General features: G+C 47.4%; 1 protein-coding gene across 4 annotated transcripts in view; it reads left to right on the forward strand.

The window, feature by feature from the left end:
- Positions 1 to 19,075, forward strand: part of VGLL4 (vestigial like family member 4) — a 162,894-nt gene that overhangs the window by 117,007 nt on the left and 26,812 nt on the right. For all 4 annotated transcript variants that reach the window (XM_039231267.1, XM_039231266.1, XM_039231265.1 and 1 more), the window contains one exon: positions 4,496 to 4,685. In XM_039231267.1, coding sequence (XP_039087198.1) covers positions 4,496 to 4,685 — 190 coding nt within the window. The remainder of the gene's footprint in view (positions 1 to 4,495; positions 4,686 to 19,075) is intronic.

Below are 19,075 nucleotides of genomic sequence, written 5' to 3' on the forward strand. Positions count from 1 at the left end.
GGGGGGGGGGAGGGAGAGAATCTTAAGCAAACTCTATGCTCAACATGGAACCTGACCCGAGGCTCGATCCCACAACCCTGAGGTCATGACCTGAGCTGAAATCAAGAGCTTAATGCTCAACCCAAGAAGAGGGAGTGCTTTTTAAAAAATTTTTCCTAGGGGCGCCTGGGTGGCTTAGTCGGTTAAGCGTCCGACTTTCGCTTAGGTCATGATCTCGCGGTTCGTGGGTTCGAGCCCCGCGTTGGGCTCTGTGCTGACTGCCAGCTCAGAGCCTGGAGCCTGTTTCTGAGTCTGTGTCTCCCTCTCTCTCTGACCCTCCCCTGCTCACGCTGTCTCTCTCTCTCCTAGAAATAAATAAAAAATATTAAAAAAAAAATTTTTTTTTCTATATACTGTAATTTTTTAAAATATAGTTTAATGTCAGGTTGGTTTTTATTTAACACCCAATGCTCATCCCAACAAGTGCCCTCCTCCATGCCCATCACCCCCCTTCCCGTCTCCTCCCCCGCCCCCCCCCATCAACCCTCAGTTTGTTCTCAGTATTTAAGAGTCAGAGATAGCTTATTTAGATTGAGGAGTCAAGTAAGACAGCCTGAAGGAGGAGGCATTTTAAGTGGCCTTTGGAAGGCTGGTGGAAGAAGCGGAGTAAAGGCCCTGGGGGTTAGAGAGTGAGCTCTCTCTGCTGTGGTGTCCAGTCTGGTTTAACCTCTAGGGTTGATGTTTCCACAGCTTACAAAGGGGGGGGGGAGGTGGGGGGACACCAGGAGCAAAGTCTGGAAGGCCGTGGGAGCACTTGCTGGTTATGAATGCAGAGGCAGCCTGGAGAGCATCTCACCAGCGACTGGCAGGTCCCCGGCCGTTTGGGGTCACGGTGGGTTGACCTCCCCAGAATGCAGCTGTGGAAGACTGCATTTACAGAAATGTGTAGCAATATGGTGGGGGCGGGGGGGAGGAGCTGAAATCAGCACAGCCGGGTTTCTGGCTTGGAGACAGACAGGTGCTTTCGAGGACAAGAAGGCCTGCGGTGAAGAAACTTCTGTGAGAATTGGTTTCATCTCGTGGCTTCCAAGTTCATCTGACCTTGGGTTCACATTTTAGTTTTTTACACATACGGCACCTGAGACTCATGCTTTGCCTTTTGCTGCCTCGGTTCGGTGCGAAACAAGGAGTAATTGCTTGGTAACTGTTGGCTGGTTGGTGCTGGATCGATGGAGGGCTGTGCACCAGGGCCGGGCCGGGTCCCCAGCTCTGAGGGCTGCAGGGGTGTCCGGTGGTAGCGGGGCCATCCCCTCCCTCGTAGGCAGGGCTTAGAGGGAAGCGTGTGCCTTTACTTCCTGGTCCCAGATAAAGTGACCGTGTCCAGCCAGTGTCTTAACTCTCAGGCTGTGTGTTCTCCTCGAAGTTACTGAAATCATTTGAACCTTCCTTTGCCACTTACCCCATGGTAGCAGCACATCCTACTTCAGAATACAAGGACTTGGACTGGGGTCCTTGGGCGGAGGCCCAGAGACGACCGAAGTTGTGCCCTGACCAGACCTGTGTCTGCACCCCTGGGGGCCCCTTCCCTTCTCCCCTCCGCTCCTTCACTCTGAGCCACACGTGGGCCTTGCACAGTGTTTACAAGGGGACGTCATTCCGATAGGCAGAGGGCATTGCTTCTTGTTCACACCAAACCTGTTAACCCTGGGTAGGTCCCCGTGGGTCTGGGCATACGGTTTTCTCTGTCCGGTGAGGGACTCCGAGTGTGCAAGGCCCTTTCTAGCACTAACGACACGCATGTCCCTGTTGTCTCTAGGGGGTTTGGTACAGTTTCATCGCAGCCCCTGGGGGCGGGGGGAAGAGCCCCCTGTGGTTCCTTCACCTTCCAGGTTAGAAATCCCAGGGTTTTCAGAGGATTCCTGTGGACTTCCTTCTCGGTGTCAGACTCCCAACGATTTCAGTCCACAGATCAGCAGCGCGTGCGTGTGCTCAGTGTAGACAGCCAGCAAACACCAGCAAGCTTCTGTTAGGATGGAAATTGGGGAGTGGAGGGGGAGCGTTGTTCTTACTCCAAGAGTTTTGCTTTTGGCTTAGCGTGTATGACTCTTCTCTTTCTTTTGGAGGGATTTGAATTTGTTGCTGTGGTGGTAGGTTTCCACGGCAACTGCTGTTGTCGCACATCTGGCATCAGATAACGTGGTTCCCAAAGTCCAGGAGTCTGCACAGAGTCAGGCTTCCCCTCATCCCCACGGCTCTGCCCAGGATGTGGAGATGCACAGGGTGCAGGGCGTGGTGGCTCGGTGCCGTGTTAAGGAGACTCTATTTGAACTTGTTGAGTTCCCGGGCGTTATCATCCGGGCTGCACCGAAAGTTACCTGGGCTACTGATGTTTTACACTGGAAATTCCCTCTTCCCTTTCTGTGGAGGAGGAGGGTCCGAGAGAGGGCGGCATGTTGGGAAAGAGTATTTTCTGATTTATCACAACACACATATTAGCACGGCTTTTTTGTTTGCTTTTAAAATTTTTTATTTTATTTTTTATTTTAGAGAGTAAGTACAAGTTGGGGAAAGAGGCAGTGGGGAAGAGGGAGAGAGAGAATCTTAAGCAGGCTCCATGCTTAGTGCAGAGCCCGATGTGGGGTTCGATCTCACGACTTTGGGATCATGATCTGATGAGCCCAAATCAAGGGTTGGACGCTCAACCAACCGAGCTACCCAGGCTCCCCTGTTTGCTTGCTCTTTTCAATCAAAAATTCATAAATAGGAAGTAGAGGAGAACTAGAATCCTGCCGAGTGTCTGAATGTGGCAGGCCAGCCTGTGGGCTGTTTTTAGCTGTTTCTTTAAAATGGAAAGTTCCAGTTTGCTTTGGGGCCAAAATTCCTAAAAGAAATCCTGCCTGGAGGTGTATTACGGGGTCACTGTATATTTGCGAGTTTATATCTTGCTGACTCAATTGGCAAAAGGTTTATTTTTCCTGGTAAACATTCAGGAGGTTTTTTCCCTCCCTCCTTTCCCTAACAAAATCATATTTGTCATACGTGTATGAAACAACCGACTGTTAAGAGTGTGCACACCTCTGCGATGATATGAAAATGAGTGGTGGCAAACAAAGATTTCCTGTCTTAGGTACCGCAAGGTCTCAAGTGAAGTTGACTTTATCCTAATATTTCTTGCAAATTGTGACCAAGTGGAAACAAAATTGGTCAGGCCTTAGAGACCAATAAAAATAGCACAACAAAAGGGTTATTATTTGTGAAAAATGTAGGTTCCTCCCCCATATGACTTAGAAAACTTGAAGTCATTATTAACTCTTCTTTAGAAACTTTAGAAGATACAAAACCTTTATTATAATAAATGGTCATGCTTATTTTAATGAATAATGAAGCGTAAAGTTATTGCCTGGTACGAAGCCTTTTTAATTACAGGAATGAAAAACACCAACATTTGGAGTCCGATCACAACGTGATTTCTACTTTGAGTCTTTAGCTTTGAAAATGTGTGAGAACCACACCTGTGCTTTAAGCTCGTGACAAATCACATGCAGAACTCTGTGCTGATAATATAGCCCAAAAATACTTAATGTGCCATTTCAGTGTGCCGTAAGGAAGAAATGTTTATTTTTCATTAAACAATGTGTTTTTATTTCTTTCAACTTTGGGGGCAAATATGTGAATTATGAACCCATAAATTTTCCCCATTCTTAAAAAAAAATAACATACCCACACTGTAATAAAAATGTAACAGGCAAGAAAAGTGAGTTTCTGGTCGGGTTCTAAGGCAGCCTGTGTTAGGTCATTCTCATACAGGTACGGAGTTGAAAGACCTTTATTGTTTTATTTTTATTTTTATTAAAAAAATTTTTTTTAATGTTTTATTTATTTCTAGGAGAGAGAGAGACAGTGTGAGCAGGGGAGGGTCAGAGAGAGAGGGAGTCACAGACTGAAACAGGCTCCAGGCTCTGAGCTGGCAGTCAGCACAGAGCCCGACGCGGGGCTCGAACCCACGAACCGCGAGATCATGACCTAAGCGAAAGTCGGACGCTTAACCGACTAAGCCACCCAGGCGCCCCAGACCTTTATTGTTTTAAATTAACTTTTGAGATGGTTTGTGATCAATACTTTTACCCCTCTTGTTACTTTGTTACTCTTAATCTTAAGCTCGGCCCTAAAGAGTTACTGACAAAATGGTCATGATGTGACAGGACAGAGGGGTTGGCAACATATAAGTGTATCAAACCAACACATTGTACACCTTCACCTGTTGGGTGTCAGTTACATCTCAGTAAAGCTGGGGGAGGGGAACGAGTAACTGTGTAGAAAACCACGTTTATGCAAAATGTCTTGCCCTTGGCAGCTAACCGTGCGCTCAGGCCCTGTTCTGAGAATGGCAGGCAGCCTGTCCCGTTTACAGAACTTTCCACGTGGAGTCTTTGCGCGGGGCGGGCGGGGAAGCGGGGTGCCGCGGCGGGGGCGTTTCTTCTGCTCAGTGACGACGCTACCCCCTCTCTTTGCATAGGTGAAGCTGCTCTCCGGGGAGAACCCAGGATGCAGACCCTCCCTGTGGCGTCTCCCCTCACCAGTCACCGCACAGGCCCCCCGCCCATCAGTCCCAGCAAGAGGAAGTTCAGCGTGGAGCAAGGGGACGATGGCCTGGACTGTGAAAATGACCATGCTTCCAAGATGAGTCGCATCTTCAACCCCCATCTGTAAGTTCCCTCTTTCTGAAGCGGGGGTCTTCTGGCGTCGGCTTCTGGGTGCTCCGTGTTTCTTCGGCAGCTTCATGCCAGCTCTGAAGTGAAGGATGAGCGACGCTTACCCGCCAGGCAGGAGATGAACCGATTCTAGTAACTTGTGGAGAGGTGGCATCTTCTTGCCTTCCTGCTGACCACGTGTGTGTGTGCCCGTGAATGGTAGCTTTAGCTTTCTCTTCCAGCATCCTGGGGTGGGGGTGGGGGGGGGGGGTTGGCTGAAGACTGCCTTGTCTTGCCTGTACCAGTGATGGTTGATAGGAGAATTGATCTTCGGTGAATGTCTTATGGGCTGGGAAATGGAAGGAAAGGTTAGCGCCTACGCCGGCTTCCGTAAGCTCGTGTAAAATATTTTGCTTGGGAGCCTAGAATTGTACATGAAAAAGTACAGAAAAAATACGGTGGTCCCCCCTTATCTGCAGGGGATATGATCCCAGACTCCCCATGGATGCCTGATCTGCAGATAGTACCAAACCCTGCACGTGCCCTGTTTTTTTCTCGACACACATACCTGTGAGAAAGTTTGATAAATTAGGCACAATGAGAGATTAACGACAGTCGCTAATAGAACAGTTATAGCTGTATATTAGAGTAAAAGTTATGTGAATATGGTCTTTCTCTCTCAGAATATCTACCGCACTGTGCTCACCTTTGCGATGACGTGAGACGGTAAAATGAGGTGCGGAGAGGCGAATGGCGTGGGCGCTGGCAGGTAGCGTTAAGCTGCTGGTGACTTCCTGACGGTATGTCCGGAGGAGGACAGTTGTATTAATTCTCACCTTGTGGGTTTGCTGTAAAAACGTAAGACCTCCCCTAACGTGGGAAAAGATGTCTTCCTGTGTTGGCAACAAGGCGCTGCTCGTGGCGGAAGAGCCCGTGGGAGCGGATACAGAACCAGCCCTCCATTTGGTCACCGGCGCTATCCGTGGTCGCGACAGGAGTTGCTCCAACTCTCTGGGCCTTCGTTTCCTGACTTGTCAAGCAAAGGGGTTGAAACGAAAGTTCACTGAATGTGTGTAGTGTCACCGCATTTACGGTAGGAAAACAGCTCGCTTCTGTGCGCCTCCTGGTGGGTCCCTCTTTGCACTTTCTTCTTACTGCGCATGCCCGGCAGAGGGGGTGGAATGCTCGCTCACATGTTTTCAGGATTTGGAGACACCCAGCCAGCTGCCCCGGGAGTCTGCTCTGGCAACTGCGTGGCCGTTTGGCGCTATCAGAGTGTGGGAGCTCGTGGGGGGAGGGCGCGGTAGGCCTGATTGTTAGAAGGTGTAGCTTTCTATATCCAGGTAAAAAGATCCTCCTCTTCTCCCCTTCCCGGGCCATGAATCAATGTTACATAATTATTCCAAATGCTTGGCTTCCCCAGTTGTGATTTCTGAGGATGCTGCTGTTTCTGGCAGGAACGCGACTGCTCAGAGAGTTCCTGTTTTCTCATTGGAGGAGACCTTGTGCGGTGAGAGCTAGCCGATAACGCCAGCAGCCCTCTGCTGCCTCAGCGCCAGCAGCCCTGGGCATTCCATGCATTCCAACCCGCTTGGACTGTTGTGTTCAGTCATAAGACACACTGACAGAGGTATTTATCCTCAAATAAATCACTGCAGTGTTAGTCAGAGGCTGAGCCTGCAGTCTGGAGCCCTGGAATTTGCTACAATCAGGAATCCAGCGACAAGGCACTGCAAAACAATGAGCTCTCCCAGAGAGGGAGAGGCTGGTCATTTAGATCCTGGATGCTCAGCTGTTTGTTCCTTCCCTTTGTTACATGGAGTTTCTTCCTCTCCTTTGCTGTCCTCTTTCCTGAAACCCAGATAGGAGACATTTGGTTTTTTGAGTTTGTTTTTGTTTTGTTTTGGAAGGAAAGGGGAGGTGGCCTTGAGATGGTATATATTGTAAGCAAACATGCCTTGGTTTAAATTTCAATTTCTGCCACTTCCTCAGACAGTCACTTAATTTACCTGGCCCCAATATCCTTTGTAAAATGGCATTGATACCAGTTCACGTGAGGGCTGCGTGAGCACTCGAACCACCGTATGCAAGGAGTCTGGTGCTGTGCGACACTCTGTTGATAAGTAGCTATTTTATTATTAGTAAGTCACTTACTCTGATATTGGTAACAGTGATAGAGAATAAAAATACTATTATGGTGAATTTCAGTCAGAATGTCTTGGGCTCAAATTTTTAGCTTCATCTTTCACTGGAAGTAATCATAGTTGTTTCCTCACAGGATGAATGTAAATGCAGTGCCAGGTCGATGGGAAGCAACTCCGCCCCCCGCCTCAGTCATCATCATTATTACAGTGTTAAAGCAGTTAGAAAATGATTTGGTAACTCCTTAGGTGGTCGGAAACATGACCTTGAAGTATAAACAATTCATACTATATTATAATTACTATCATAATATAGTAATTTAATAGTATAGTATTAATAGTATTAATATGGCAATATAATAAATCACTATACATAATTTAAAGTGTAAATAGAATTGCTAGATTTCATGTGCAACTCACAGTTGATGTCATCATGTGGAGTTTCAGGAAAATAGAAACAGCAGCAGCCCCTTGGGCCATATTCCCTGGACTTAGGGAAGAAAGGTGGTCAGTGCACGATCAGTTCATTCTGGTGTCACTGTTCACCTGTGATAATTATTCTCCTCAGCAACAGTAGCAATGTTTCTATTTGTATCTTCCGAGAGCTGAATGACCAATTTTGTAGCCAAATCCTAAAGATGCTGCGTCTATTACTTCTCCATGTTGTAGGGCATTTATTATTGTTGTTTGATTTGATGAAATGTTTCCTCTTGGAGCTATGGCCTCTTCCCTCCTTCTTACTTAGTAACGCTTGAGAATGTCTTTTTTATAATAAATGACAAACTGATATCTGATTGGAAAAGAATGGTCTAGTATATTTGTTTCTTTAAGGAGATTACAAAATGATTTTTGCTTTTTATCTTCTGAAAACATGTTGATGACGTGTAGTGAAAATGTGTTTTGTTTATTTTATCACTAAAGAAATCACAGTAATTCTGGGCATGGAGTGTAGTGTTGTTGGAAAACAGTTTTGACAGCTAGCAAGAGTGTTTCAAAGATGCAAGGCTTGGCTACATGTCGTTATAACTATCATGTTGAGATATTTTCCAGTAGAAAGGAGGGGATTAAGTGTCTCAGAGCCGGAGTAGGAAGCTACAGAGAATGACTCAACTTCACCTGATTTGATTCAGGGAGGAGGAGGAGAGAGAAGAGAGTTTTCTTAGTGATGTCTCCAGAACTTGGAAATTGAGAATTCCTGGGCTCCTGTTCTACCCTTTATAGTCATTTGAACTCTTCATTAATTTTCTTGTTGATATGGTGACTCCGAGAAATACATACATCTATAAATATATATTTATACATGTATAAATACATAGTTATACATACACATACATATTCATGTATATTTATACATATATAAGTACATACCTGTATACATATATATGTATATATTTATATATATATAAATACATATAAATATAAATATATAGTCTCCTAAGAAAGATGTTAAGAATATGATTTCTTCTTTGGAAGTTGAAAGATACCGTGTCTCTTAGAAAGTGCATTAAGGAAGGTCTGGGGCCATGGCTGTTGGGATTCCTCTCATGAAAATGTCAAGAAGTAATTCTTTATCAGGATCCTGGTATTCAAGTGTGATCTGTTCAGGAAGAGCTCTCTTTCCCTTCTCTGTTACCTGTATGGATTCCTATTGTATAGCCGTGAATCAGGTGAATGAAGCACTTTGTTATTTTCTGGCAAACGTGATTCTCTTGTAACCTGCCTGTGCCAGCCATGGAATCAACCATTTCTTCAGGGGACCCCGGTTCCTTTTAGTGCAGAATAGGATTTAGAAGCCCCAGCCTGGGTGCGAGGTATTAGGATGGTGGCATTGCCTTTAGATTGGAGTTGTCTAATATCGTAGACACTAGCTACTTACGGCAATTCAAATTTAAAATTAAATAAAATTAAAAATTCAGTTTTTTCTGTTACACTGGCCCTGTTTCAAACTCAGCAACCCCGTGTGGCTGGCTGCCACCATATTGGACGGCACAGATACAGACCATTTCTCCTGTCACTGAAAGTTCTATTGAACAGCACTTTTCTGGACCCTTTCCGGGGAAAGAGCTAGGGAATCCTGAGTTCTTATTTATACTCCCAGCGTGAGTCCAGTCCCACAGAGTTCTTCCTCGCCCTCCCCCATTCCATACTTGCATGTCCCTGCTTCCCGGCAGCACATGGACTTGTTCATTCCTATAGTTCACGTGGAATAGTTTCGGAGTTGCTGTGCCCGTAGCACTTGGAAAAACAAACCTACTAAAAATAGAGTTCAGGATTTGTTGGTGGTTCTTTTTTTGTTCTGTGCCGAGGGTATGACAAAATACTTACAACTCTGTAGTCCGTTACGTGGACTTCCCTCCCCCGGCCCCCAGTGTTGTGTTAACTGAAATATATAGTTGGACCCATTCCTTTCTGTTTGCGTTCAGCTGTAGAGTTCTTCCCCCCTTGCTGATTTCATGTTGTTGTTTCAACGTGTACACCGTTAACACACTTGTAGAAGTCTGCGTTATATTAGAAAGGATTTTGGAGTGTGAGGAGTGTCCCTCCCTCCCATCTCCTCCTTTCCTTTTGCTCCTTCTGTAGGCTGTTAACCTTTTTGCGTTTCTTTTGTTAAAGTAAGCAGATAGGTTGGGGCGCCTGGGTGGCTTAGTCGGTTGGGCGTCCGACTTTCGCTCAGGTCATGATCTCGCGGTTCGTGGGTTCGAGCCCCGCGTCGGGCTCTGTGCTGACAGCCAGCTCGGAGCCTGGAGCCTGTTTCAGTCTGTGACTCCCTCTCTCTCTGATCCTCCCCTGCTCACGCTGTCTCTCTCTCTCTCTCTCCTAGAAATAAATAAAATAAAAAATAAAACATTTTAATAAAAAAAAAAAAAAAAAGTAAGCAGATAGGTGAATGGTTTCTCAATTCGCCTTCCTTCTCTTACGTGTGAGGGAACACTTGATGCCCCTTTGAGCTCTGGTGGTTTTCACCGACCATATACCGTGCAGATGTTTCCTTGCCACTTCTCATCCTAGCGTCCAGCCGCATTGCGTTCCACTGCGTGCGTGTGCCGGAACTCATGTAACCAGGCCCCTCTGTTCTGGATATTTAGGTCCTTTCCAGCATTTTACAATACTGATTATGCTGCAGTAGATAATCTTGTGCGTTTCTTTTTTTAAAAATGTTTAATGTTTATTTATTTTTGAGAAAGAGAGAAACAGTGTGAGCAGGGGAGGGGCAGAGAGAGGGGGAGACACAGAATCTAAAGCAGGCTCCAGGCTCTGAGCTGTCAGCACAGAGCCTGATGTGGGGCTTGAACTCACAAGCCCTGAGATCATGACCTGAGCTGAAGGTGGACGCTTAACTGACTGAGCCACCCAGGTGCCCCATAACATTCTTGTGCATTTCTAATACCTTGTGTATCAGTACAGTAAAAATTCTTGAAGACACACCCTTGATGCAGTATGGCAGCAGGCTAAAGTCATACTGGTTTTGAGACGCGCTTTGGGCTGCTGGACCTATACTTCTGTGCTGACAAGTATAGTCTAAGATGCTTTTTGGAAATGAAGCGGTTTTCGACTCTGCATGTGTGTGAAAGGATGTGGGAGGGTCTGTGTGTATTGAAGGTTTGCTGTTGAAATGTTCAGTCAGTCACCTGTGAGAGGAAAGGAACATGTATTGAGTGCTTACTGTATACTTATCCGATGCTAGACACTTTAAATATATTATCTCACTTAAGTCTCATAATAAATGACTCTTTGAGGTGTTGTATGTGTGTAAGAGCTCTGTTACTTACAGAAGCAGCAACTGAGGCTCTGAGAAGTTCGTGTGGCCAACGTAGTGGAGCTGGCATTAACCCTGTTGTGTGTGACACAAAACCAAAAATCATTTGATTATGCCAGAGCTGTATCATACCTGAGACAGGATTACCTGCGTCTTAGAGACGGGCCTCACATGTGTATGACACGTCACCAGTCCAGTGTCCGGTACGTGATAAGTACTGAGTAATCTCTGCATTGATTTGAATTAGACCCACTGTCAAGAGCCTGCTCTTTGAGTTCATGTTCCGGCGGCGGGCAGGGGGGATGGTGGGGGGGGTGGGGGGGATGGAGGCATCCTCTTGACATCAATGCTAAGTTGCAAAGCAGTTGCTCTGGACCTCAGATGGGCCAAAGCCCATAAGCTCGTGCTGGGATCAAAGCCATGGTCACTAGCCTTGTGCTCTAACCGGCTGAGTTTGCCGCAGACCAAGTTAGCAACCGCCCCAAAGGAGGAAGGGCTGGTGAAAGGAGACAGCGCCTCTCCTCTCCGCGCGGGTGGCGCTCCTTGGAAACACTGTCCTGGTGTGAAACATGTCTGTCGTTGTCGTCTTTCCTTCTGTGGCCACTCTTTTGAAGTCTTTTCTCAAGCCTGATGTAGCCAATTCTGGTTTGTCCTCGAGTGCACATCCAGTCTCGGGGCTCCTCCGTTTCCCCTGCTCCCCCTTTTTCTCTTTCCTCCTCCTCGCACCTTTCCCTCCCCTCCCCTCCCCTCCATATTCTTACTCCCTTCCCCCGCTTGGCCCTAGTTCACTCTTCCCTCCATAAGCATGAATAGAAAAGAGGGAAAAACAGACTCAAAACCGGTAATTCTTTCTGCTTGACAGACGTTTGGAGGCAGCGTGTGGCCTCAAGTGCTGGTCATAGAATAGAAACTCAGTAGTAAACAAAACAAAACCCCTTACTACTAGCTCAAATGGGTTTTGGGGCTTTCCTCCGGATTTTATTGTCTTGCAGGGGAGCCGACTGTGTAAATGGTGGCTCTGGCGCTCCGGAGCGTCTGTAGTTTGTGACGTCTGCGTGTCACGTGCTGGCAGCGTGGTCACACTCGGCTCCTGTGTCTCCCGAGTGTGTTTCGTGCCTTTCGTTCCTGCAGTGCCTTCAGGACACACATGGACACGCTTTGCCAGGAGACTATTCCCTGAACTCCATGAAAGTGAAGGAAGCAATTCCTCATGTCATGTTAACTCTAGACCCAGAGGAAATTGGAACGTTGGGGTTATTTTAGTACCTTGAACCCTACTGACACCTGGGAGTTTGTAAGGTAAACAGTCATACATACCTGTAGACGGAACATGTTACAGATGTGTGCGAGTCCCCCTCAGCATTCTAGGGAGGCGGGCCTCATCGCCGAGCTCGGAGATGGGTCAGCATCTCAGGCATCCGGACAGTCAGAGGGGCCTTCTCGTCAGGGCTTGTTAAAAACTGACTGCTGGGGCACCTGGGTGGCTTAGTCGGTTAAGCGTCCAACTTTCGCTTAGGTCACGATCTCGCGGTTCGTGGGTTCGAGCCCCGCGTCGGGCTCTGTGCTGACTGCCGGCTCAGAGCCTGGAGGCTGTTTCAGAGTCTGTGACTCCCTCTCTCTCTGACCCTCCCCTGCTCACGCTGTCTCTCTCTCTCTCCTAGAAATAAATAAAACATTAAAAAAAAAAAAAATTTAAAAACTGACTGCTGACTCTTTACTGGGTACCGAGCACTGTGCTGAGTGCTTCATGGGCATAATCTCCTCCCATCCTCACAGCCCTGCGATGGTCACTCACAGCTGGTAAAACTGAGGCCCAGAGAGGTTTTGTAACTTGGTCAAGGTCGCACGGCTAGCTAGTAGGTCACGGGGCCGGGAATCAGACCCCAGGCTGTGTGATCCTTGGGCCAGTGCTCTGAGCGAGCACGTTACATTTATATTAATAGTGGAGGAATCCAGCCTCTACGAATCGTCTGTTAAAGGACTGAATGCCTTACAGTTTTGGACCGCTTCCTATTTAAGCACTCTCAAAACACAGCTGATAATGCTTTGGGGGTGAGAGGCAGGGACATCGCTTCAGTGGGGATGCGGACGTAAGGTGATGAAGGGCCCTCAGACCCAGAACGTTCTGCGAGGCAAAGCCTCCCAGAGCAGTGCTTGCACCTTCAGAGATGCTGAGCGGTCCCTGGAAGAGGCTGGAAATGGGGTATCTGTGCAGGTCAGAACCCTGCAAGGAGAAGCAGGTTGGTTGGTTCATGCCCAGGAAAGTGCTTTTTCCATCGTTTAATTCTGATTTACAATTCCTAACGTAGTGTTAAGTTGGCGCACAGGCCAATAGTAACCTTAGTCCAACAGATTCATGCACAGGGTCGCCTGGGTGGCTCAGTTGGTTGAGTGTCTGACTTTGGCTCAGGTCATGATCTCACAGCTCGTGAGTTCGAGCCCCGCGTCGGGCTCTGTGCTGACAGCTCAGAGCCTGGAGCCTGCTTCGGATTCTGTGTCTCCCCTTCCCTCTGCCTCTCCCCTGTGCATGCTCTGTCTCTGTCAAGAATAAATAAACATTAAAAATTAAAAAAAAAAAAAAATAACAGGCTCACCCTGGAGCAGTTTAAAGTTGGCTTTAAGTTTATAGAGACACATTCTTTCTCCCCCCACCCCCGATTTCATAAATCAAAGGCTCTGGAAATACAACCCCTCATACTATGTGCTCTCTCTTTTCTCCCGCATCTTTCTTGGGATCATCCACACTTGGGACATTTTAGCCTTGAGAGTCCTTATTTTTCTGTATGTCTACACACAGTCTGAGAGGTGCTCGCAAAAGTGTTCTGAGGGATTCAGGAAGATATTTTATGGCCGAAATTTTAGTTATCCTAAATAACTAACTTAGAAACTGAGATAATGTTACACGAGGATTTTTCAAAAATCTCTCCTCTCACGTGCAGCAGATACGAGTATCTGCTTTCAAAAAACTAAATGAGAAGGGTAGATGTTTCGCATCAGGGAAGTATAATCTGGGAGCCGTGTCGTGTGAGATTGTGCCCCTAATGCCGTGGCCGAGCTGTGGGTCAGCCTTAACAGGGATGGAAGCGAAGCTGGGTATTTTTTTTTTTTTTTTATGGCCCATCCTGCTCCTGCGTGACGTTAAAGGCCATCTGTGAGTTCCCTGCAAGTGTTTTGCTAATGAAGTGTGGTACCTTTAAATAAAGGTCACCGGCCTGACCTGTGTTGTGTGGGTTGCTTGTTTGTCAGGCTAGAGGCATTTTCTCATTTTCACAGTTCAGCCGAAAACAAAGACCTCCTTATCCGAGCTGGGAGCTGTGCTCTTAAGAGCTGACATCAGCCTTTTCCCAGCAGGCATCACTTCTGCCTTAAGAGTCTTTGCAGAGAGCGGGAGAGGGAGATTCCCATCCTGCCTCTGGTGTTTCTCCTGCCAAGTAACACACAGGAAGAAATGCCGAGAGTGCCCAGAACCAAAGAAGCCCAGAGAACAGGATTGTCATCGTTTGCCCCTGGTCTGCTCTGGGGACCTCTGTGGTGCTTATCTGTATCACAGAGAATATAAAAGCGGGAAGAGAACTTTGAAAAAGAAGGACTGTTTTCCTGGAGAGGAATTAACGTGAGGGATATATCAGATAACATCCATTAATGTGAATAAGGGCACTTTTTAAAACGGTACATTAAAATAGAAAAAGGAAAAAGGACCGAGGAAGTCAGAGGCATTTGTGCAGAAGTTGAGGAAGCAAAACAGCACAGGATTTGGCTGTTTGTCCCCCCCCCCGCCCCCCCCCCTCCGATTCTCTGAGCTCCGAAGCTCTTTGGAGTGCTGTTGTCTCCAAGATGCTTCTGCCCCGGGAACACAGTGGCAGCTATTTTTATACATAGTCAGAGGATTAATCTGGATATTGCTCTATGACCACACAAACTTGTTGCGACACAAAGCGAGTCTGTCCCGCGAGTGTATGAAGTGCTGTTTCTTGAGTAGATCTGACCCAGGACCAGCAAGAAAAAGGCTAAGAACCATGGTCTGTGTGTGTGGGGGGGTGCTGGTTCTTTCATTTTTCTCTAGGATCTTGCTTATAAAGCTACCGCCTGCCCGTGCTGCACGTCGCTCACACGTACTGGGGTCATTTACACTCCCAGTGTTCTGTGTCTCATGTAGTTTTTATTTGATAAGTACCAGTGCTTGGTCTCTATCTTCTTTGCTAAATCTCTGGGTAACCCCCGCTTCCCCCTCCATTTTGAAAATTCTCCACAAACTGTCTCCAAAGCATAATTAGAGAACTGGATGTTGCAGTAGTTTCTGGCAGTAGCTAGAACCCTGGCCACACGAGGGATCGGAGTTCTGGATCCAAGCCTCCATGGCCCCAGCAGAGGCATCGTGCACTGCAGAAAAGAGGGGACCAGTTTCACTAGCGGAGTCTCTTCAGAATTATCCTACCTCTTGCCCTCCCTTCCTTGAAGAGATCTAAGAAATGCAACTGGTGGATCCACATAGAAACCAGCTTCAGGAACTGGGAGAAGGTCATCTAGAAGAAACAAACCAACGCCAGCTTACTAGGTCGGTCACTTGAAAAGCAAGTCTGAGAACTGAAACCTCCTTGCCTCCCTTAATCTGTCTCTGTCATTGAGCCCCGCAAGCAAGGGTCGTGGGGCTTTCTAACACATCAGGAGTGATTTCCTCAGCTGCACGTGACTCCTTAAGGAATCAAGGCACCATTGCACATAGACTGTCTCTGAACGCTCTTGCCTCCAGATGCTCTCAGGAAGAAGGTGTCCCTGGGCCGAAGCTCGGGAAATACCCGGGCTTCTGGGTCTGCGCGTGCATGGTAGCACTTTTCAGGCTTTGGGAAGTCTGATGTACAGAACCGTTGTTTAGTCCGGGGTTAATCGTGTGTAACTGGCCATGGATTCTTTATCCCTTTTCCATGAGACCTTTTAGGAGTATTCCAGGGAGCACACTTGCCCAACAAAATGAGCAAAAATAAAGTTTCCAAATTCCATTATGAACTTTCAGACTCAAAAAGGTCTGGTGCTGTACTGTTGTCCCAACCGTTGCAATGAAATGACTGTGTCATTCCTGGATTTGGGATTGTTGGGCGCCATCTTTCTTGAATGGGGCTCTTGGGGAAGTTCAGTGAGTCCAGAGAAGTTGAGGAGCCCCGAGGTCCTGCCTGCCTTGAACTTCTGTCCCTCTTCTTTCATCCCTAGCTCTCTCCTCCCCTCCAGGCTGTTTCTAGGGAGCAAATTCTCTCTCCTTCCATATCCACTTCCCAGTCCGGTGCTGTGATCTCTGCCAGCAGTTTTAATGAAACTTCTCGCCCTCATTCACTGGGGGGGCAGTGGGGGAGCACTACTTACTCATTGCTAGATCTAGACGGAAACTTGCAATTCCTTATCTTATTGGACTTCCTCTTCCTTGTAAATCTCTTCCCCTCATGGCCCTTTCTTGCTCTCTTTGGTTCCCCTCCTACTTCTGTGCCCTCTGTACTCAGGATCTTTCAGAGACTAGGCATTAGTGCCATCCGGCTGGGCGGCAGCCTTCTCACTGTGCAGATCCTTCTGAAGAAGACACATGCCAACAGCTCGGGGCTTGAATTACCTACCTCTCCAGGTGGAGGCTTCCCAAATAAATCTTTATGTCTAGCTGAGTCCTGCCCTTCACCCTCACCCCCACCAGAGCCACCTGCCTTCCAGATGCTGTGTATGTTCCTCAGGTCAGCAGTGCGTCGTTGGAATTGACTTTAGTAGCTCCTTTCTTCTCCTTCCAGTCTGTCCCCAAGTCTGTCCCCTGTCTTCACGATGGACCTGTGGTCTTTGCACTTGCCCTGGAAGTCGCCTCCTCTCTGATGTTGAACCTATTGGCACAGCCTGCTGCCTCAGTCTGCTAATAGTTGTCCATGTCAGTACTGGCCTGGGCCAGGGTTTAGAACCCCATTTCCACGACAGCGCTCTCTTACCTGGTCTTGCTACTTCGGAAGGTTTCTGAAGTCTTACTCTCTTTTTGGAATCTTCCATGACTCCCAGTGAGCCCTCCATGTTTTCCTTGTAGCCTCGATGTTTCGTTCAGGGAACATGCTGGAACTGAGAGAACCCCACCGTCGCTACCACCACTGCCTTCCCTTCCCTACCCCTTGTTTTCCCAAGACAGGAAGATGCAAGTCCCGGGGACCCGGGCAGTGACACGGTTCACCGTCTGAATCACTCGCCCTGCCCCTGATGCTTGTTGTGGATCAAATGATCTTTTCCTGAGGTTGACTCTGAGTTAATAAGCCTTCGGAGTCGATTGTGCAAATGAACTGTGGTTTTCTTCCCACTCCTCTTATTTATATTTCTTCTTATGCATCATGCTCTGACCCCAGGGTGCACATAAGGTGAGGTGTGTGGGAATGAGAAGGTCACCTGAGCTGCGTCCACCTCACAGGCCCAGGGATGGCCAGTCATTTCTTCTGGGCAGAAATCCACCCCAAGAGTAGATCTGTTCTTATCAGAACAACAAACACATCTCTGCCTGAGTGTTTCCAGTCTACCTAAAAGGTTCTCAAAGCCCAAGTGTTTATTGGCTATCCTAAAAGATTCCTTGTGTTTATTTTGTGTGTGATAGCTTCGGGCTCACATAGCCCTGGTTCCCTGTGTGTTGGTTTTGATTGATCCCGCATCACTTTGTGTTAGGCTTTTAGCTGTAGAGCAAGTTACATCAACCGATGGAAACCGCGTTCTCTAGGCGCTAACCTTGAAATCGTAGACACACTTGGGGATGGAGGTCTTGTTGAAAGGGGCTGATGGCTGCATAGCGCCCTAGTCACACGTATTCCTGTTTGAAGGACATGGCAAAGTTTATTCCTGGGCAGGAGCTCTGGCTGCTTTCTGACAACAAGATAAAATCCAAGTTCTTCAGGGTGACTTTAAGGATTATGATGATCTGTCCTAAACTCCCTTTTCCCACGTCTCAGTAGAGGGCCTTCTCGGACTATTGATCATTGAAATGTTCCTTAACCTTGGTTAAATTTTAAGAGAATTTATTTAAATTCCTGCTATTAAATGCCTGTAGGCAAGCTCCACAGAAGGTGAGAGGCAGCTCTCTGACAATTCAGGGTGGGCTGTTTGAATTGTCCAGACTGCCTCAGGACTTTGATTTTGATGTTCTTTGAAGCCAGCATTTGCTTTGCCCTCACCGTCTTAATCTCCTCTCCGTCACGTGGCTTCCTCCCCGCATCCCTGGGTCAGCTCTTTTGTAAGACCATTCAAGGGCCCCCAGTGTCCCACTTTGCCTGTACTTGGTAGGATGGTTCTAGACATACCATCCAACGTTGGCGATCCTCTGACCTGGCAGTCTTCTTTCCCTCCACTGTCTCCCACCCAATTTTTTATTTTGGAAAAAGTTCAGATCTACGGAAACATGGAACAGCTGGTTCAGTGGGCATCCTTCACTAGATTCACCGGTTCATATTTTGCCGAATTTGCTTTCTCTTCTATGTGTGTTTAACAACGATGTGATCTGATTTACTAATCTGTTCACCTTCAGTGATGTCCTTTATAGTTGTGTTCTCTTTAATTCGGGATTCAATTACAAATCACACTTGGCATTTAATCCGGAATGGATTTTCCCATTTTTGCAGGGGTGGGTGGTGATTGGCGTTGTGGTGGCTGAGGGAAACGGGGACCTGGACCGGGACAAGTGTCAGTGCCTTATGAGGTCTCCCTCGGGACACCACTTGGGCCCCTCGAAGGGAGATGGTTTGTGAGCCGTGGGAGGGGTGCCCTGGTACATGATAGATAAAGTATCAGCATACGTGTGTGGTTGTGTGGTGGGACGTGAGAGTTCAGAAACCGGGAGGAGGGAAAGGGGGAGGAGTCACGGCGAAGGAGGCAGGGAGCAAGGAGCCTTGGGACACCAGATGGCTGGGACACGTGGCACAGATTACAGTTTTCAAGCCTGGGGGCGCCTGAGTGGCTCCGTTGGTTAAATGTCTGACTCTTGATCTTGGCTCAGGTCTTCATCTCAGGTCATGAGTTCGGCCCCGCGCTGGGCTCTGCACTGGACGTGAAGCATACTTAAAAAAATTTCATGCCTGCCCTAAGATAGCTTAAATCACCTTTTTCATAGATTTTTATTACTGCCCCGAAGGCTTCATTTCTCTTTCAAGCCCATAATTCCAACAGTTTTACTTAAAGAAAAAAATCTAGTACCTTCAGTGATTCGTGGCAAAGATGAAGCCTTCTCTTTCCTTTCCCCCAAACCTACAAAACTCCCAACAGAACCGCATAGATTGCTTCCTAGGTGATCCCGGTGTCTTACTGAGAAATACTTGTGAGCTCAGGGGTGGGTGTGAGTGTGGGTGTCTTCTAATTTTCAGCAGGTGAAACCTCTTGACTGAGAACTGTTGGTGTGTGTGTGTGTGTGTGTGTGTGTGTGTGTGTGTGTTCTAATTTTCAGCAGCATGTGCGGTATCTAATAAAAAACAGTCCCAGAATCCTTATGACTTGATGGCCAGAATCCTCAGTGGTGCTGT

Source organism: Hyaena hyaena, unplaced genomic scaffold (genome assembly GCF_003009895.1).
Source record: "Hyaena hyaena isolate Hyena2069 unplaced genomic scaffold, ASM300989v1 scaffold_56, whole genome shotgun sequence".
NCBI lineage: Eukaryota > Metazoa > Chordata > Mammalia > Carnivora > Hyaenidae > Hyaena > Hyaena hyaena.